Genomic DNA, 22,532 nt, shown 5'->3' with positions numbered 1-22,532 from the left:
AAAGATTCTCTTTTACAATTTTTCAAGTGGCATAATCATCAGCTTTTATGCAAAATATGGCATCTGATATTTTTTTAAAACTGCTGCAAAATGGGGGGGAGTATTGGAGCTTTCTTAGAAAAACTTTGTGATTTTTCAAATGAAGCGCAATTCAGTATTGTTCAGTCAGCCATCTACCTGTCATACTATAACACTGGCTGCTTTGTCTTCAGACAAGACCTAAAATCTAACCCCCACCTCAATTTTGATTTGATAGACACAGCATTAGCATGTGATGTCCTAGCAAGTCACACAACGCACAAATGACAGAACTGAGTTTGAAGCACCTAATCCAAGTCATTATATAATATAAATGATATATATATATATATATATATGCTCTAAAGATATAAAATATATACCATATATTATTATTATTTAATGGAATCAATTCAGAGAATATGAGTAATTATATAAGTAGGTTTTACATTCCTCTTTTATCATTAATCATTTTCTATTTATTCTTATAGAATGTTTCTACTACAATGTTTCCATTATTTGCCAAAGGAATGTATAATTTCTGAAGATCTTTGCAGGAAGTAAACTGTAATATTGGCAATATTATTAGCAAATGCTGCTCTGGTAAGAAAATACAGAAAGTTTAAAAAACATGTAACCAAAGGACACTAAGACTTGCTACCCAAAATGAACTCTGTTTCCTAAGGCACATAACGATAATAATGCTTATTATTATTATTATTATTATTAAAAATAGCATCTATGTAGTACTATAGGTGCAAAAAGTACTTGATGATTGCTGTTTAATTTGATCTTAACAACTCTAAGAAATAGGTGCTTATTATAATCCACATTTCATTGATAAGGAAACTGAAGTTTAAAGTGGTTACCTCTGATCACACAGCTGCTAAGTGTCTAAGACAAGACTTGAACCAACACTTGTGACCCCAATTCCAACACTCGGGCTATATGGCACTTAGCTGCCTTTCACCAAATGGGAGTTGTGACAAAGACAAATTCTTTAGAGTATATAATAACCTAAACAAACACACAGTGGACCTGAATTTGTAGACAGTGCTTTATAGTCTACAGACCACCAATAGCATATTGTACTATCGCTTTACTGGATTATAGTAAAAATGCCATATTTTAGACAGCTTATCATAAGCATTTCGACATAGTACTTCTCATAACAATCTGGATAACAGGGTACATGAAAACAGCATTTTCAGTAATTAAAAAAAGTAATCAAAGTTCATAAGGTTGTATTAGAGTGGCTATATCTAGTGCCATTGTAAGCTAAAGCAATGAATATTTGTAATAAAAATCCTATATTTGGATTCTTCAGCTCCACTATAAAAATCCATTTGTGTTGACAACCAAAGCATAACATGTTTGTCACAGCATGACATTCCCAAACTTTCATTTTCTTTTAGCTGCTATAAAAGTATGTTGTATTTACTGTAAAAAAAAAAAAAAAAAAGAAAGAAAGAAAGAAAAAGAAAAAGAAAAAATTTAAGTCCACTCAAGTATAACAAAAAGAAAAAAGGCTTATTTTGCAAATGATATCTGACATTGCCTAAACACAAGGAACAAAAAAAGTATTCAATTCTATACAACTTACACTACTTATTGCAAAATGGCCAAAATATGTCTAACAGCACAAGCAAAAGCAGCAATATCAAAAGGACACAGCTAATGACAATGGTCAGACTCTGGCATCTATAATAAAGATGCCAAAAATAAACCAATACATCTATGTCCTGTTTGTTTCAATCAAGGATTAGTACTCAGATATGAAGCTCTGATAAATGCTCATAAGGACAACTATGATTTCCACCATGGGAGCAGAATTACCAAAAATTAAAGCAGGTCAATTTTGCCTTTAAGACTCAGGTGTTACTCTCTTAGCTCTATAAAAAGCAAAGCCAGTTAACAAGAGGTAGAAGGAAGTTAAAAAGTAGCATCCATAGAGATAAAGGAGCCTAAAGTAGATAAGGAAGATTAGGAGAAGGAAGAAAAAAAGAATGATTGTTTATATATTGCTTTAAAGTTTGCAAATCACTTTATAAATATTATCTTATTTGACACTTACAACAACTGGGGGCTATAGATGCTAATATCATTCTGTTCTACAGATTAAGGAAACCGAGACAGGCAGAGGTTACATTGACTTGCCTAAGTCACGTAGTGATCAAACTCTAAGGCTAAATTTGAACCAGGTCCACTTGATTCCAAACCCAGCACTCTAACTACTGTGTTACTAAGATATCAGAGCCAGAAGTGATAATAAGAAAGAACAGGCAATAACATTTTACGATTCTAGAGCAATGCTCCAGGCCAGGGTTAGAAATTCAAAATAGGAGAAAGAAAAGCAAATGGGAGGCTAACATCAAGAGAAGTCCTCCATTAAAAGAAGCTTTCTTTTTTAAAAGCACAAGTAGGAGAAAGGGGCAACAGTACAGATCTACAATAACTGTCTTTTTGTTACTCTACTTAGGTGGAATACATCAGAGAAGGAAAGAGAAAAGAAATAGATAAATCTTGAGAAAAATGTCCAGCATTACAAACCCAAGGTGCCCAGGAAAAAAGCTACCAGAGGCTCAAAAAGAGAATGATAAACAAAGGTTCCAGTGAGGTTGAGGAATACAGGATAATCATATCTGTGTTAGTTGTCTCTTTTTTTAGCTTGTACTTATTTTTCAACATTCATTTTTATAAGATTTTGAGTTCCAAATTTTTTTCTCCTCCTTTACCCTTCCCCCTCCACAAGACAGAAAACAATCTGATATAGGATATACAATCATTTTTTATATACAATCATTTAATTCCATATCGATTATATTGTGAAGTAAAACCACAAGAAAGGAAAAAAAAAAAAAAAAAAAAAAAAAAAAGGTGAAAGCAGGATGATTCAATCCATAATCAGTCACCACGATTCTTTCATATCCAGGTTTAATGCAATGTATTGGATCACTATTTCTGAAAAGAACCAAATCTATCATAGTTATCATACAATTTTCCTGTCACTGTAGACAATGTTCTCGCTGGTTCTGTTCATTTCTTTCAGCATTTATTCATGTAAATCTTTCTAGGCTTTTCTGAAATCAGTCTGCTCATAATTTTTTATTGAGTAATAGTATTCCATTACAATTATATACCAGAACTTGTTCAGCCATTCTCCTATTGAGGGACAGCCACTCAAATTCCTTGCTACAATCATTTTTGTATATATGGATCCTTTTTTCCTCTTTTATAAACTCTTTAGGATGCAGTGACAGTAGATACACTGCTGGATCAAAAGGTGTGCCATTTGATAGCCCTTTGGGTATAGTTCCAAAACTGCTCACCAGAATAGCAGAATCAGTTCACAACTCCATCAACAATGCATTAGTGTCCCAGTTTTCCCATATCTCCTTCAACAGTTATCATTATCTTTTCCTGATAGGCGGGAGGAGATACTTCAGAGCTATTTTAATTTTCATTTCTCTAACCAACAGTGATTTAGAGCACTTTTTCATACAACTATAGATGGCTTTCATTTTTTTTCTAAATTATCTGTTCATGTCCATTCATGACATTCATGTTCATGTTCATGACCATTTATCAATTGAGATATGACTTAAATTCTTATAAATTTGACTCAGTTCTCTATATTTTTAAAAATGAAGTCTTTATCAGAAATGTTGGCTATGAAAATTGTTTCCCACCTTTCTGCTTCCCTTCTAACCCTGGCTGCATTAGTTTTCTTTGTGCAAAAACTTTTCAATTTAATGTTATCAATATTACCCATTTTGCATTTCATAATGATCTCTAGTTTTTCTTTAGCTATAAATTCCTCCCTTCTCCAAAGATCTGACAAATAGAATATCCTTCCCTTGCTCTTCTAATTAGCTTATAATTCACCCTTTATGAATAAGAAATAATGAACCCACGGGATTTTATCTTGATATATGGCGTGTGAGGTTGGTCTATGTGTAGTTTCTGCCATACTATTTTCCAGTTTTCCCAGCAATTAGTGGGTAAAGTTCTATTTATTTTCTTAATTTCTTTCTTGTTTATTTTGTGGTCATGTTTATCTAATTCTGAGAGAGGGAAGTTGAGATCTCCCACTGGTATTGTTTTGCCATTTTTTTCTTCCTGTAACTAATTTGACTTTTCTAAGAATTTGGATATTATACCTCTTCATTGTCTATGATTCCTTCTAGCAAGATGTAGTTTTTTTTCCTTATTTTTTTTTATTTAGGTCTAATTTTTGCTTTTGCTTGGTCTGAGGTCAGGACTGCTATGCTTGCTTTTTTTACTTCAACTGAAGAATAATATATTTTGCTCCAGATGTTTATCTTTATTCAAATGTTTTTCTTGTAAGCAACATATTGTGTAGGATTCTAGTTTTTAGTCCACTTTGCTATACACTTCCATTTTATGGGAGAATTCATCCTATTCACATTCATAGTTATGATTACAAGTTATGTATTTCAGTACATCCTATTTTCTTCTGTTTATACTTCTTTCTCTCTTTACCTCTTTATCTCCTAACATGTTTTGCTTCTGATCTCTCTCTTCCCATCTGCTCTCCTTCTATTGAACCCCTCCCTTTTCTTTCCCCTTTCTTCACTTACTTCCCTATAGGATAAGATAAATTTCTATGACCAACTGAGTATGTATAGTATTCCCTCTTGGAGCCAAATTTGATGAGATTAAGCTTCAGACAATCTTCATCTTCCTCCCATCATTCCCTCTACTGTAACAGGTCTTTGATGCCTTTTCAGGTAACATAATTCACCTCTTTTTCCAGTACAATACTTTTTCTACCTCTTAATATGCTTTTTTATATTATGAAATCAAAGTCAACATATATATATATATATACATATATATATATATATATATATATATATATATATATATATATGTATATATATATATATATATCCATTTTATGGTTATACAAAGTCTGTCTATGTATACCACTTCTAACTGTTCTAAAGAGTTATAAATATCATCCTCCCATGTAGGGATGTAAACAGTTTAACCTTTAAATAACATGGGCTTTTGTTTTTCTTTCCTGTTTACCTTTCTATGCTTCTCTTGAGTTTTGTATGTGAAAATCAAATTTTCTGTTTAATTCTTGTCTTTTCATCAGAAATTACCAAATATCCCCTATTTCAATGAAGGTCCATCTCTTGCCTGAAAGATTATGCTCAATTTTTCTGAATAGTTGATTCCTAGTTGTATTCTAGGATCTTTTAATGGAGAAGGTACCAAATCCGGGCAATTCTGACAGTGATTCCTCAATACTTGTATTGTTTCTTTTTGGTAGTTTGCAATACTTTCTCCTTGTCCTTATTCTGAAATTTAGTTACAACATTTCTTAGAGTTTTTCTTGTGGGATCTCTTTCAGGAGGTGATCAATGGATTCTTTAAATCACTGTTTTGCTCTCTGATTCTAGGGTAGTTTTCTTTGAAGATTTCTTAAAAGATCATACCCAGATTCTTTTTCTGATCATGGTTTTCAAGTAGTCCAATAATTCTTAAATTATCTCCCTTAGATCTGTTTCCCAGCTTGGTTGTTTTTCCAATAAGGTATTTTATATTTTCTTCTATTTTCTCATTCTTTTGATTTTGTTTGACTGATTCTTGATGTCTTGTAATGTCCAGGCTAACTTTCTGGAGGACCTCTGGACAGGCCTTGGTCTCAGCAAGATAAACACCACGAGGATAATCAGGAATAGACTCTAAAGTCTTTATTGTCTCTTTCACAGTTTTTCTCTGTCACAGTCTGACCCGTCTTGATCTTAGTGGAGAAATGGAGAAGTGCAGGAGGCAGGAGAGACACTAAGAGGATGGTCATAGATGGAATGTCTCATTTCCAGTCCTCTCAGCCCTTTAAATACCCTATTACAATTACATCATTACAGCATACTAAATATGTGTGAACTAGAGAACCAATACATCACCATACTAAGTATATATGTGCACCAAAGAACCATCATCTCATCAATTCCACTGAGTTAACACCTTTCTGTAAGTATCCTTGTTTCAAGTATACTTCTCGAGAGTTCAGGCCCTCTACAATATCTCAGAGTTACTGTCTTCTTTGCCCCAGTTTTTAAGATATGACTTTCTTCAATTAGCTTTTGTACTTTGTCATTTGGTTAATTCTACTTTTAATACCCTTTTCTTCAGTCGATTTTAAAAAAAAATTTGGCCAACTTTATCTTTTAAGAAATTGTTTTCTTCGATCAATTTTCCCTTCCTTTTTCACGCTGTTGACTCTCTTTTGCATACCTCTCATTTCTTTTCCCAATTTTTATTTCACCTCTCTTATTTGACTTTTAAAATTCTTTTTGAAGTCTTACAGAAAAGCTCTTTGGCTTGAGACCAATTCCTATTCCTTGAGGGGTTTCACATGTAGGCATTTTGTCCTCTTCTTCCCACAATTACTATGGTGATTTTCCCCTGTCATCATAGTAGCTTTCTATGGCCAAGATTCTTTTTTGTTTCTTGCTCATTTTCTTTCCTTTTCTGAGAGAAGGCTTACTTTGTGGCTTTTTTAATGCTTCTGGGGTCCAAGGAGTGCTGTTCCAATGTCCCTGTGCATGTATGAATTTTGGCTTTGAGCACAGGGACCACTGGTGTTTAGTGACTTCTTCACAGCACTGGGGGTAGACCCAATCTTGTCCCACCTGTTGTTGCCTGGCTTCAAGGGCTGACAATTTCCTTTCTATGTCAAAACTGGAGACTACATCACCAGTCTGTTGTGCTACTGTCCTGTTAAGCCAAGACTGAGGGGTTTCAGTTATTGATCTGTGCTTTGGCTAAGATTCTGGTGTGGCTTGAATACCATCTGAGCTGGGATGCATATTCCTTTTACCCAAATAAGACTGACCTTTCAAGCTATCTTGAGCAGGAAAATTGCTTCACTCCATTTTTTTTTTTTTTTGGTGGATTCTTGAATTGCCTTTTGGAGAATACTTTTTTTTCTTTCAAAGGCTGTCTTATGGAAAGACAAGCTATCTTGATGAAATGGAAAGAGTGCTGAATTTCAAGGACTTCTATTCAACTCCTGGCTTTACTAAGAAGAAGTCATTTCATCTGTCCAGATTTCAGGTTCGGTCATAAAACAAGAGTGTTCAACTAGATGATCTCTCAGGTCCCTTTTGGCTCTAAAATCCATTTTGGGGAATCAACATGAAGCACAAAAGACAAACAGTTGGGAGCTTGAACAGCCCTTGAGGGGGCAAAGTAGGAAAGTACTGAGCAATAATGAATGAAGGAGAATATGGTAGTAGAAACAGGCCCCAGGACTGGTTATCACTGGAAATGTAAACTGTGACTCTTCTTCCCAACTGTTTTATCACATGACCCTTGGGGTCTTGCCAGTAGTGTCAATTTGCATATCACTACTTCCAAATAATTATAAAAACAACAAGAAAAACCTAACACTGTGTAACATTCAACCAAGAATATGCTACATATACAACATTCATTAACAGGAAAGCTATGGAAAATAAAAAGGTCAAAAAAGAGATTTCCATTATGATTGATTTTATCCACAAATGAATGTGCATTCACAACTACAGAAGTATTTCTAGAAGAATATTATTTATAGTTTCCAATAAAAACCAGTACCGATTCCACCAAAGATGAATTATTCATATACAACAGAATGAAGCACTTGCTCACTGATTTAAAGCTACTTTTTTCTTTAAATAGCGAGATGGTCAACCAAGTTACTTTCAAAATTTTCCAAAGGATTGATTCCTTTTAGACTTCAACATCTAATGAAAACAATGACTATATAACATTAAACCATTCAAGCTGGAAGCCATCATTATTTAAGATTCATTTGAACTAGAATGTATATTTAGCAGAGTTGAACACTTTCAAATTTAATCCCTTTAATTCCCAGATGACCTTTTCATGTAATATTTAAACATACGGAATTACTAACATGGGGCATATGTCACTAATCATTAGATGCTTTAATAAAATAAGAGCACAAAATTCCATAACAAAACTCTTTTACATAAAATTAAGGCAAAGAGTCAGATAAACTATTGCAACCAATTGTCTGTTTCTCAGGAATCTAGCTGGAGGGATTCATAGATTTAAGCACAGGCACCTAGGTAACACAGTAGAGAGATAAAAGGGCTGGAGCTGGAATCAGAGAAGTTTGACTCCTGCCTCAGATATTTACTAGCTGAGGACCTTAGAAATCACTCTGCCTTTCTCTCGGCCTGTTTTCTCACATGTAAAATGAGTACAATAATCTCACCTCACAGCAGTGCTGTGAGAATTCAATGACATATAAAGCACTGGGCAGACCTTAAAGTACCAGATAAATGCTCACCCTGGAAGAATATCAGCTTCTCAGGCTACACTACTAACTGGCAGCCTTCATCTACAGTGCCAGAGAGCTGATCAGTGTGGAAGCTCACTGCATCTCTGGACTTGCCTCCCACCTGAAGCTTCTTGCTCAGACTGTCTCTTTGAGAAGGATGCCCAGGGTGACCATGGCTTCATTCCTCTCCAGGTGGCACTCTTGGCTCTCTGTACATTATCTACCCTGCCCCCCAAGAGGCACCTTCTTCTTTTCTTTCCCTTCCCTCTGTTTTTCTGCTTCCTTTTATGATCTGTCTTTCCCAATCAGAATATAAACTTCTTGAGGTCAGGCACTATCACTCTTTCTGCTTGTATTTATATCACCTTGGAACAAAACTTCTGTCTACCCAGACAGAAAGAGATTTTGTTGTTCAAACGGTTTAGTTTCCAAAGAATAAAGAACCAAATTCCAAGTTCTAAGACATACCCTGAACACACTCCAGAACTAAACATTGTTTTTTGAGTCCTCATTAGAATATCCTGTGGGATGTAGTGCAAGCAGTAAGGAAAGCTGAGTCACATCACAGCTCTAATAATTTTGGGAAATAACATAACTATTTCGAATGAAGCATCTAGCAAATTAGGTTTAACTGAGTCATAATAAAGATCATTTTTAATATTAAAATTGGTGGTTGTTTTCTACCATTTGTTCACCCTGTTGGTATTTTCTTCTGTCACACTATATTCAGCCTCCTCCCGTAGGTTGAAGCAACTATCATTTTTAAACATGAGAGAGTGGGAGTGCCACTGACAATAGCTTAAAAAGGATTTCAATTTAGTTAGGTGGATTAGGTGTCTTTTTCTATCCTTTACTAAATAGTTACAAGTTTCTTCTACTGAATAATACTCAATCTCCAATCTTCTTGATTGCTAAGGGAAAAAAACCAAATCAAAACAAAAACAACAGTTACTCTTCCCGTTAAGAATAAAAGAAATCTAATAAGAAAACAGTACTTTTTAAAGTAATATTATCATAGAAACACTATTCTTTCTATTAAGGGACTTTTAATGCCACGCTATAAATTGTAACTATTTCATATGCATAACACTGACCAATGTTTCTTAGAGAAACTTAATTTGGGTCATAAGAGAGTCCTTTTATGATGCAAGTGCTACAATGGAAGACCTAAGTTCAAGTCAGACCTCACAAGTCCTAGCTGTGTGACCCTGAATGAGTCACTGCCTGCCTATTTCCTTAAATGTAAAAGAGGAATAATAGTGGCACTTACTTTTCAAGGTTGTTGTAAGGATCAAATGAGATCATCATAAAGTGCTCAATATGGTACCAGTACAGTGTAGGCACTAAATAAATGCTTATTCTCCCTCTCTCTCTTTAGCCTTTTTTAGTCTTCCCTTCCCTTTCCCAGTGGGAGGGAAGGGCAGAAGTAATTAATCACAATAACCATACTTTCTGGTATTCAATATATATCCCTAAAAGAATAAACTAATTAATGTACATCTAAATTCCCAAGTCTAAATTCCAAACACTATTGGCACTTTTAATTGTTTCACGGTTTCAGTTGTTCCTTACTTGGCCACCATTCTTCAGAGCAACTGTGCAGAAAAAGAAGAGATTTTGCTTTGTGAAGAAAAGATGCTCCTACCTGTTTGAGTTTCATAAAGAAAGTCTCAGTGAAAGTCTTTCTGCTGAAGTACCAGAAGCGCTCATTAGTGGGGTACACACGCACTAAAGTCTCTAGCAAGAAGCGGACCGGCTCCACCACCTCAGTGACGACCATATCCACAGCTACAGTCATGAACACCCTTTTATCTAGAATTAAAAATAGGATTTATGGTCACAAATCATGTTGCCAAACATTGAACATCTCATCAATGTACAGACAGTCCATGGCCCATGGTAAGAAAACTGAACTTAAAAGGATTCAGCATTCACTTACTAAATGTCCACTCAGTGTCTAGACCTAGGACAGATACAAACAAAGTTTTAAAAATAAGTGTGTATCTTCAATGAATTTACAATCTCAATAGGGAGACAACAGCCATGGAGGAAACAGACAAGACACTGTGTAATTAAATGTCAGATAGTTGCTAGACACAATAAATATCAACTGATTGAGAAAATGGAGAAATTAGTGTGGTTTGAGATTGCATGGAACCTTAGGAAAGTATCAACTTTTCTGGATTCATTGCTTAAGCTATAAATGATAACAATTCACATATTTATAATATTTTCATGTTTATAAAGCCCCTCCACCTAATAATTCTGTGAAATAGATAATTTAAGTAAAACTGTCCCCCATAATAAAGCTCAAAATATCCTTTCTCATGGTGATATAGTTAGTAAATTGCTAGAAGCAAGATTGAACCTAGACATATTGACTCCAAATGCAATGCTCTATCTGCATAACCCACTGTCTCATATTATAGAGTGGCTGGGATACAGAGGAAATACACAGTATCTCAGGTCTCTGCTCAATATCACATTTTGCAATATAGGCTCTATCAGACTAAGGTCTCATGAAGAAGGGGCCTAACGTGTGCTTGTTAGTTTCTTTATTTTTAATAGAGACTGTTCTCATTTTTTAAAATTGGATACTCAGCACCTATGTACCAGGCTTACTATTACTAATGCTTACTAACTGACTAAGAGATTTGGATAGACTAAGAAGGAAGCAGGAGAATTATGGCACAAGGGAGAGAGTAGATCCAAAGAGTACCTTCTACTTCTACTTCATAAAGTCTGAAGGCTTAAAAGCAAAATATCCTATGCCTTCCCAACACCAAATGGGATTATAATTTCATTAAAGGAAGCCAGGAGAAGATAAAATCACATAAATACTTATAAATAAATAATACATGTATTCATGTCTCCATGGAAGTCTTAAAAGAAGATAGCTTTGTATTCAACTATAACATTGTTATCTATTCATCTTATTTCCCCAGATTTTTTTAAGGGCTTTTTTATCTTGGACCTCATTATACACTTTACAATATATCTCAAAAAGCATTGAGGTTGAAGGGAACTTGTCAGCCATCTAGCCCAATGAACAATTGTAGAAGCACCCCACCAAAACTTGCTCACCCAGCTTGTGCACATCCAATTTCTGCTTGAACATCTTTAATAAGGGAGAACTAATCACAGCCCATACTAATTCATTCTACTTCTGGGCTATCCAATTATTAGGCAGATTTTCCTAACATCAAGTCTAAAAGTGCCTCTTTGCAACTTCCACCCAAGGTTTCCATGTCAGTTTTTTGGCACCTAACAAAGCAAACCTTAATCCCTTTTCCAGATGACAGATTTCTGAATATTTGGAAACAGCTACCATATTCTCCTTAAAATTGTCTCTCTCATAACATAAACATGCCCCATTCCTTCAACTGCTCTTCATTTGACATGGCCTTAAAGGTGTCCCCCCACCCCAGTCTTCCTCCTTTCTTTGTTAGATAGCCTATAAATACCCTTCTTAAATTATAGGCCTACAAGTGTACTTGTAGAGATGTACTACAGATGGACTCAAAGCAAAGTGAAGACTGGAAAGGCTATCACTGCTCTAATGCATTTATCATATTCTATTTTTATTATGGTCTATATACATTCTAGTACTCTCCCTGCAAGACAGCAAGTTCTATAAGATCAGGACTGATTTTTATTGATCGTTCCTAATACACAGTATTTTGAGCAAAACTGGTATTTAATAAATGTTTATGGAAGCTAACCTAGTATTAAATAAGGATGTAAATATTAAATATTAAATGCTATAAAGTTATGCCAACTCATTATTTAAATTTATATCACTATATAGCTTACATTCATACCAACTAGGAAATAGTCCCATTTTCCCCTGATAGCCGCTTATTTTTGTAAGATGAATTTATAAAATTGTTTTGAAGGATGAATTTGTAAAAATAAGTGACAAAAAGTTTGGGATTTGTCAAATGAGACCAAAATCATTTTTCACCAGAAATTGTGAATTTCTCACCCAACATCATTCATACCCCACTCCTCTAAAAAAAAAAAAAAAAAAAAAAAAAAGGTTGGTACAGAATAGAAGCTCTAAATTCCATTTCTGGTTCAGCCATACCAATATTTGAACCTAAACAAATTATTCAATTTTTACATGTCTGATTTTCTTCATTTAAGAAACTAAGATAATATTTGTAATCTCTCCCCTTAGCCAGAAAGTTGTGAGAATTCATACCCACAAAGCAGTAAAATACAGAAGTGCTATTTCAGGATTTTAAAAATGTTGATGTAAACTTAGGTCATTTTCTATTACTAAAATACCTAAGAAAATATAATGTGGCAATGTAATTAATCAAAAGTTACAAAAAAGCTTCTTCTTATCAAGCCAGAATCATAAACTAGTCATTGGTTTAAAAAAAAAAAAAAAGGCATCTCTTTTCTTTCATCATTAAAAATCAAACTACAGTTTACAGTAAAACCAGATACAAGAATTATCTTCATATAATCATAAATATGTTTTCGTTCTGTAGTTCCAATGCACTTCATCAAATTATAAAAAAAACCAAAACTCAATACTTTCTTACTCATGCAGATCTGTTGAAAAAAAAGCACTTTTGCCAAGAGTTTATTCTGCTCCTAATATGCAAGGAAATACCTTACTGTATAAGCAAAATTTACACAAAATAGACTAACATCTGAATTAATGGGCTGAGTTTGTGCTAGGGATCATCAGTCTTTATTACAACTGATCAGGTTCAATTCTGTCTTTTTCAAAGACTACTAGCTCAAATAAAAAACAAATTTCATTATGTCAAAACTCTTTATGGCTTCTTGCTACTGTACCACAACTCAAATTCAGATCCTCATCATTTCCCACCTGGTCTGATGCAGGATTCTACAAATTAGCCTTCCTAATTCAAGGTTTCTCCTACCACTTTACAATGCTAAGAACCATCATGCTAAATATAACAGAAATCTCACATGAAACTCAGGACTCTATCCATTAAGCATGAAAAATAAAGCAGCACAGAGATTTAGAGGACTTGGAAGCAAATGGACAATGCACCTTAGAATTTCTTACAAATGTGTAGAACAAAAGCTTTAGTCTAATGTGTGTAACAGTTTTGGCAAGGCCAGATTTGGTTCAGGGGAAAGGTGCTCAGCATCCCATGACCTAAAATTCTTTACAGGTGTGTGTCTCTACAAGAATGCTCAAGACAAAGTAAAATCAAAAACAAACAAACAAAAAAGATATGATCCTGATCAATGAAAGAAGGGAGTAGTTTGACGAGATCTCTGTAGGTTCAGAGGGAAATACAAAGAATGAAGGAAGGAGGGAAGAAAGAAAAAGAAGGAAGAATGGAGGGAAGAAAGAAGGCATAAAACAAAGGAGGGCTGACTATTCCCTTTAAACTATGCCCAAATTTCCTTCATCTTATTAAAAAAAAAATCCTTCACCCAACCCTACTATCCCTTCAATTACTCTCCCTTTTTCTGTAAATTCCTTGAAAAAGCTGTCCATCAGGAAAAGATAATGATAAATGTTGCAATGGATGTGGGAAAACTGGCACAGTAATTAGTGAAGTTGTGAAATGATCTAGCCATTCCGAAAAACAATTTGGAACTATGCCCAAATGGCAATGAAACTGTGCATACCCTTTTGATTCAGCAATGTCACTAATGGGTTTGTATCCCAAAAAGATCATAAAGAAGGAAAAGGACACACGTGCAAAAATGTTTGTAGCAGCCCTTTTTGTAGTGGCAAGGATCTGGAAACTGAGTGGATACCCATTAATTAGGGAATAATGGTTGACTGAGTTATGATATATGAATTATGGAATATTATTGTTCTATAAGAAGTGATGAAAAGATTGATTTCAGGAAAGCCTGGAAAGATTTAGATAACATGTTAAATAAAGTGAACAGAACCAAAAGAACACTGTGCATAGTAATAGCAAGGTAGTGTAATAATCAGTTATGGTAGACTTTGTTCTTCTCAGCATCGTAGTGATCTAAGACAATTCCAATAGGCTTAGGATAAAAAATGCCATCTGCATCCAGAGGGAAAACTATGGAAAGTAAATGCAGAATAAAGCACACTATTTTCATCCTCTTTTATTTGCTTACTTTTTGTTTCTCATAGTTTTTTTTTCTCCTTTTGTTCTGATTTTTCTTTCACAACATAATATGATTGTACATATAAACTCTCTCTCTCTCCCCATATATATATATATATATATACACACACACACACACACACACACACACACACACACACACACATATATATATATATATATATATATATATATATATATATATATATATATATAACACCTATATCATATTACTTGCTGTCTTGGGAAGAAGGAAGGTAGAAAGAGAGGAAGAAAAAATTTGGAACGCAAAATCTCACAAAGATGAATTTTGAAAACTATGTTTACAGGTAATTGGAATAATAAACTATTATTGAGAAAGGGGGAGGGGAAAGCTGTCTAAACTATACTTACACTGCTCAATCATTTCCAATCAGATTTCTGATCTCACCACCCAGCTAAAACTTCTATTTTTCAACTATCAATGATATCTTAGTATCAAGAAATTCCTATATGCTCAATTTGACTCTATTGCCTAGTCTCCTCCTACATATTTTTCCTCCTTATAAGTTTTCTTCAGACTATTCTTGTCTAATTCTCTTTGATCTATTTCTTCTCCATCTTTTTAGTCAGATCACCATCCAAATCATGCTACATATAGAGATATACAACACTGGTCAGTCTCTATCTTTCTGTATTATCTGCAGAAAAAATTACATGTAAATCCATAGGAGCTGATGAAATCATCCTGAGGGACAATACCAATACCTATCAATTATGGCCAAGATACAGGCCATAAATACAAGCCATAAGTCAAGAAAGAAATAATAATCCAGCCAAGGAAACAGAGATGAAAGATCCAGACAGGTAAGACAGCAAAAACCAGTATAAAAAAAACAGAGAGGAAAAAGTACTTCACAATGGTCAAGTAAGATGGGGACTGAGAACAGGATACTATACTTGACAATCAAAAGGTCAATGATTGCTCTTTAGAGACAGCAATCTCAGTTGAGTGACAAAACTAAGAGTCAAACTACAAGGTGTTGAGAAATAAGTGAAGAGGAAATAGAAGTAATGGACATCAACAGATTTTTTTCTAGGAGTTTGGCTGAAGCAGGGACAAGAGATATAGCCTGACAGTTTGAAAGGATGAGGGGGGTCAAGTGAAGGGTGGGTTTTTAAGTATGAAAGATAAACTAGTTATATATAAGGAGCAAGGAAAGAGTAAAAGAACTGCAGTACTGCAGCCATGACACAGTTGGAATTATATAACATAGATTTTTAATGGATGTAGTAAAAACAATGATCCATAATTTCTTCCAACACTATTCAATAGCTAATCAAGAGGCAAGGAGAAGGCAGACAGTGGTAATCCAGAGATGAAGTTTTTTAAAGCATAAGCAATACTATAGGACACAGGGGTAAAAGATTTGAAAACAGGGGAAAGAATAAAGTTGAGCTAGGTAATTACAGAGTAGACACTTCATAAATATTTACTGATTGTTAATTAGCTAAGAACTCACAATCCAGAGAAACTATAAGACCTGCAATGAAGGGGATCTCTATCAGTCTGTTCTTATATATTTGACCACACCTCAGTCTATCTTGTTGTATCATCAATCTACTCATCGATCTTAGGTGTCCTTGATCCTCTTCTTGGCCTATAGACTCTTTCAATAATCTGATTAGTTTTCAAGGGTTCAATCATCATATTTATGTAGAGGCATTCAGTCTTACTCTTTCTCTTGAAGTACAGCCCTTATTCATTCATAGCCTCATTAAATTCTTGATTTGGAACTCAAACTTTCAAACTCATTGTTTTTTCCCTTAGGGGGAATCCCTTTCTTCATCCAAATGTCCATATTTTCATTAACAACCATGTTTTCTATCTCCTACATTCACAATCAATCTCTCTTTTTCTCTCTCTCTCTTCCCCCATCCCATATCTTATCAATTCTACTTCTACAAACTCCCTCATATCCTATCCTAATCTTGTCCTTGGTAAAAGCTTTGTAACTTGGTATCCCTACTTCCGTTACCTCCTTCTCTAATCTGTCCATGCATCTACGACATTGATATTCTTCAAAAACTTGAGATTGTCATTCCTCTGTTCTAAATCTGTAGGACATCCCTACTCTCTCTACTATAAAGTACAAACACCTCCATCCGGATATTCTTTAAAACCTTGTGAAATTTAGCTCCCATCAATCTCTGCAGATCCATTCCCTGTCTGATTTCTTTTCCATGACTCCAGATGCTAGTCAGATTGCCTACTAATGTTCCCCAAACTCATTAGATTGCCCCCTCTGTGCCTCTCTACAAACTATCCCATGTTTGCAATATTCTTTCTCCTAACATTGTTAGAATCTCAAACTTCCTCCCATCTTCAACATTTTCAGGTGTCTTTCCTAAGAAATCAGAACTAAGTTCCTCTTGAAATTACTTTGTATTTTCTTAAACTGTTTACATAGTGTGTCCCATTCAGCTTCAACCCAAGTAGAATGTAAACTCCTTAGGGATCAAAACTATTTTCCTTTTGTCTCTATATCCCCAAAGTCTTTTACATGAGCAGATCCTTAACTACTATTTGTCACATTTAAGTTTTTCCATGAAGCAGGAACAACTACTTTTGTATCTTAAGGCTAATATCATTACCAATAGTCAAGAAAAAAATTTCAAACTATTTCATTATAGTATTATTTTCATAGAGTAATATTCTGAGCCAAACAATGAACAATCTTTTCAAAAAATTCACCTTTAGGAGTTTCTTCATTAAGCGCCAAGAATGTAGGTGTGTTAGGGTTCCACATCCCAGTAATAACATAAGCTCTTCCATCACAGCTCTTTCCCATGGATTCCTATAAATATATACATTTTTAAGTAAGTAGGTATTATTTGGAATCACTTTAGAAAACTAGAATTTGTAGAAGTTTGAAAGAAACCAGATATTATATGAACATTTTAGATTTGCAAATATGACAACTATTTACTTCAAAAAAAAATACTTCTTTAGAAAAATATTTGCCATACAAGTCTTTAAATAGTAGGTAACCTGAGGGCACCAAAAATGCAAAAGTGTAATTTTGTCAGGTTGTTAGGAACTCATCTCATGAAAAAGACAAAGTACATGAATGAGCTAAATCACAAAAACAGAATTGCTGTAGCGATCATTAGTATATTAACTTCATTCTGATTCAAAAAAATCATATACATCTCCTCTCCAAACACATAAAATTATAATGTGGTTACTTTTTCAAGCTAATTAATGAACTAAGTAACAAGTTTTTATTGTATCTCTACTATATATCAGGACATCTGGGGACAATGAATAGAGTGCCAGGCCTAGAGTCAGGAAGATTTGTTTTTCTAAATTCAAATCCAGCCTCAGATGCTTCCTAGCTGTGTGACCCTGGGCAAGTCACTCAACCCTGGTTTGTTTCAATTTCCTCATCTGTAAAATAAGCTAGAAAAAAATATGGCAAACCAGTACAGTGTTCAAGAAAACCCCATGCTATTGGCATGAAGAGTCAGATACAAATGAAACAAGTGAATAACTATATATAAGGATGAATGGGAGTAAAAAAATGAAAATAGTCCTGCCCTAAAGAAGTTTAAATGGAAGAAACAATGCAAAGATCAGGCTATAATAGGAAGGAAACAAATAAAAGGGGGCTAACAAAAGCTAGATGGCTCAGGGGATAGAGCACTGGGTCTGGGGTCAGAAAGACCGGAGTTCAAATGCAGCCTCAGGCTCTCACTAGCTGTGTGACCCTGGGCAAAGCACTTAACTCTGCTTGCCTCCATCCACTGGAGAAGGAAACGACAAGCCCCTCCAAGTGTCACTGCCAAGCAAAGCCTGGGTTCTCAGAAGTCAGAAAGAACTGAATAAATGAACAACAACAAAAAGTTATCAGTGGTGAAACTGATACTAGCCTCTTCTTTGTACAATAAGTTTCTTTTTAAAATACCAACATTAATCTCCCTTATGGCATCATCATACCATTAACAGCAATCTTGTTTTCTTTTTTTCCCATATTCATTAACTGGATCATATTTAATTTAAAATCACTCATCTCCTTCATGGACCCTCCCTCTGCCTCCCCTAGCATTTAAAGCCCTCCACAACCTCACCTCCCTTTCCAATCTTATTAGACTTGATCACTCCATTCATTATCTAAGGTCCAGCCACAACAGCTTCCCTGTAACTTCACTTTTTCATGAGCTAATAAACAAGCTCACACAGAATCCAACCTTCCATTGCTGAGCCTTGGCACTGGCTGCTCCCTCGGTTTGGCACATCCCCACCACTGCCTGGAATCCCTTGTTTCCTTCAAGACTCAGATCATATTTCCCTTTCTACAGGGGATCTTCCTAGAATCTACCCAGCTCTTGCAGTCCTACCTCTAAAAATTACCTTGAATGTACAGTTATATCTGATTCTTTAGGATCCATTTTGGGGTCAAAAATACTGGAATGATTTGCAATTTCCTTCTTCAGCTCAATTTACAGATGAAGAAACTGAGGTAAGCAGGCTGAAGTGACTTGCCCAGGACAACACAGCTAGTGTCTGAGGACAGATGGGCACTCAGAAAATGAGTCTTCTTAATTCCAGGTAACGCACACTATCCAATGCATCACTTAGTTGCATGTATCCTATATATGCTTATGTATGTACTTCTTGTCTTCTTTGATAAAATGTAAGCTCTTGAACACAGGAACTATGTCCTTTCTATTTCCACATGCCTGACATGGAGCATGATGCTTGGTATATAGCAGTCAACAAAAAAGTACAAATATTATTTTCTCCTTAACAGTATAGTCTGATGGAGCCCAGAAGTAATTCCAAGCTTCATCAAATATAAGGATAATAGGCAACATATTACTAACAAATGGTTAGCAAGATTTTTTATAATCCAGTTTAGATTTCTATCTATTCATATATGTTACCCTCTTTTCTAGATTATAAAATTCAAGAGGAAGAGATTGTCTTAATTAGTATTCTATCTCCTTCATTAAGAAACACAATGCTCTAAAAATAGTAAATTTTTAATATATGGTGTTAAAAATATGTTGATTTAAACATGATTTCTTCCAAAATTTCCCAGAAATCAATGATAGTAAATTTCATTTTTGTCCTTACTCTGGGAGCACAGATACCAAAACTGGAAAAAACACTAAGATTATTAGCATGGGTTTTGTTCCAGGATTACACACAAATTCAGAAAGAAGTTTTTTTTTTTTTTTTTACTTACAGATTTAATGCCATCCCAAATAAGGATTAGACAAAATGGTATCAAAACTCATATTGGAAATCAAAAGGTCAAGAACATCATGGACAAGGAAAAACCAAGGTGCAGAAGCAGCATAGCATCACTGAATCTCAAATTATAATCTAAAACAGTAATCATCAAAGCTGCTTGAGAAAGGTTTTTAAAAATGGAAAAATTGAACAATAAAACTGATTAGGTAAATGAGATACAAAAGCAATTGAAGATAGCATCCAGTGTTCAACAAACTCCTGAACAGCAATCATTAGGAGAACATGGATAGGATTAGAAAGAACTGCTGAGAAAATCTGGACGATAACATGTTTAAGATAACAAGCCATATTCCGTAACCCCCATACGTGATCTAAATATAAAAGATTATATCATTAACATACAGAAGAAGAATAGAAAGAGTTAAGTTTTACAATTTTGGTTCAAGACAGAATTCTTAACTAAATAAGGAATAGAAGTAATCCCAGGGATAGATTTTTCTAGTATACATAATTTCCTCTGCCAGTGCAAGTTGGTGCTGTTTCTATACCTTTTAGTCTTAGACAGTTATCTAGAATACTGAAAAGTTAAGTGACTTTGCCAGGGTGACAGAGTCAGAAAGTCTCAGAGTCTCTGAGAACTGAACATAGGTCATTTCTGCTCTGAATGTGGCTCTCCTTTTCCTATGCTATGCTACCTCTCATTATAGAAGGTAAAACAGAAGAGTTAAATTATAGAAACAGAAAGGTTTTTACATGAATCAAATCATGGCAATTAGTATTAGATGAGTAATTAACTTGGGGGGGGGGGGCATCTCCAGATGGCGGGGGGAACATCTCCATCCTCTATCTCTGGGAAAAAGTTTAATGGCAAAAATATATAAGGAACTGATAGAAATAAATGAAAATAAGAGCCATATCTCAATGGAAAAGTGGGCAAGAAACACAAAAAGACAATTTTCAAAAGAATTACAAATTAGCAGTATAATATTCTAAATAATTTATAATAAGAAAACTGCAATTTTTTCTAAACTGAGTTTTAACCTGTCACCAATCAGATTTGTGGAGATGACAAAAGACAAAAATAATCAATATTAGAAGAGTATCAATAAGAAAGGTATACTCAGGTATTCTTGAGGGACCTGTGAATTGGTCTAACCATTGTGGGGAAAAAATGGATATATCAATCAGCAAGCACTTAATCATCTGCTATGTTCCAGGCACCGTTCAACGCATTGAAAGTGCAAATAAATGAAATGAAACAAATTCCAATCACAAGAAACTTTTTTAAAAATTAGTCAATAAGCATTTACTAAGCATTGATGTGCCAGGCATTGTGCTAAACATTGAGGATACAAAAAGGGGAGAAAGTCTTTAAATGATATAGTCAATGTTAGCGTTGGAATACACAGGAGCCACCTGATAGTGGTTGCTGGACATCCAACCCAGAAGGGATCTCCTCTTGTGAGAGGATGATACAAGGAGACTGAGAGGCAGTTGCTGTTCTCTGGCCTCTCTGACTGAGAGGCCGTTGCATGGTATGACCTCTCCCCTCTTCCCTCTGCCTCCAATTTATCTCATTTCCAGTCTGCAATACCTGTGTCAGCAAAGGCTGCCTTGCAACTCCTTCAGATGTTATGATCCATAGCTCTCAGAGAATTGACCTGCCCCTTAACACCTTATCATTATCACAACTAAACATAGACCCCAAGAAGAACAAAGATAGAGAGAAATGTGTACAAGGATATTTACAGCAGCAAATAATTAATAAAGAAAAATATTTCAATCAACTAGTTCAAAGCTGCATTAGTGAAGAGAAAACAAAGATAAAAGAGATTTTGCAGAAGTAAAATGAATGGTAAAGAAACAATAAGTAACAAAATAAGTGAAAGAGGTCCTGAGAGAAAGGAAAGAATAAGTATGACTCCAAAGTTATGAATCCATTTGATTGGAGAAATAACGGGTTTAGAGGTAAGATTAAAAAGTTCCATTTTGGCCACAATATGAGTTCCTCTTATCTTTCTATTTTTATTCCACATTATTTCTATTCATATATTTTCTTTTCTAGTCAAATTAGTCTAATAGTCATCCTCTAAACACAGTCTGGAACTTTGAAGAAAAAACAAGTATAATCCTACTTTACTTGTACCACATAGAATTCTTACGTTCCTTTAAAACCTAACTCAGTTGTCACATCCCTCAAATGGCAGCCAGGAGGCACAGCTATATCTAGAATCAGGAAGACATGAACTCAAATCTGGCTCCAGATACTCCAGAGCTGTATTATCTTGAGCAAGTTACTTAACCCCTATCTGCTTCAGTTTCCACATCTGTAAAATGGGATGATAATAACAGCTCCTACTTCGAAGATTGTGGTGAAGATAAGATGCAATAATTTGTAAAGACTTTGGAAAACATAAAGTATTATATAAATATTAGCTATCATTATTATTATTAAAATGCTCCTTTCCTTTTCACTGTCATGCTCTTAAAAGTGCATGGACAATTCTGATGTACATACTTTATATTTCATTTTCTGCACATAGGTCATATCCATGCCACCCCCACTGAGATGTAAGCTCACTGAGTATAGGGACCATTTTGTTTTTGTCTTCTTATCCCAATGACAATAAAAACATCATAAATATTTGTTGATTTGAACTAAATCTGATCTACGGGGCATTTATTTTTGTGAAATAATTATTTTTTAAATTACTCAATTCTCAATTACTTAAAGTCATGAAAAGAAAGAATAACATGGATAAAACCAAATAATAAAAAATCCAAATGGATATACCAGGCATCCTACCTGTACTTGTTTACTTAGTTTCCCTTCACCAGATGTATTGATGATGACAATGCCCTT

General features: G+C 34.7%; 1 protein-coding gene across 5 annotated transcripts in view; it reads right to left on the bottom strand.

The window, feature by feature from the left end:
• RABGAP1L (RAB GTPase activating protein 1 like) overlaps positions 1-22,532 on the bottom strand; it is a 665,899-nt gene that overhangs the window by 534,833 nt on the left and 108,534 nt on the right. For all 5 annotated transcript variants that reach the window (XM_074308401.1, XM_074308399.1, XM_074308403.1 and 2 more), the window contains exons 9-10: positions 17,165-17,267; positions 9,990-10,156 (exon numbers count right to left, since the gene is read on the bottom strand). In XM_074308401.1, the coding sequence (XP_074164502.1) occupies positions 9,990-10,156; positions 17,165-17,267 (270 nt within the window). The remainder of the gene's footprint in view (positions 1-9,989; positions 10,157-17,164; positions 17,268-22,532) is intronic.

This window comes from Sminthopsis crassicaudata, chromosome 4, assembly GCF_048593235.1.
Source record: "Sminthopsis crassicaudata isolate SCR6 chromosome 4, ASM4859323v1, whole genome shotgun sequence".
Lineage (NCBI taxonomy): Eukaryota > Metazoa > Chordata > Mammalia > Dasyuromorphia > Dasyuridae > Sminthopsis > Sminthopsis crassicaudata.
This window is presented reverse-complemented; position numbering and strand designations above follow the sequence as displayed.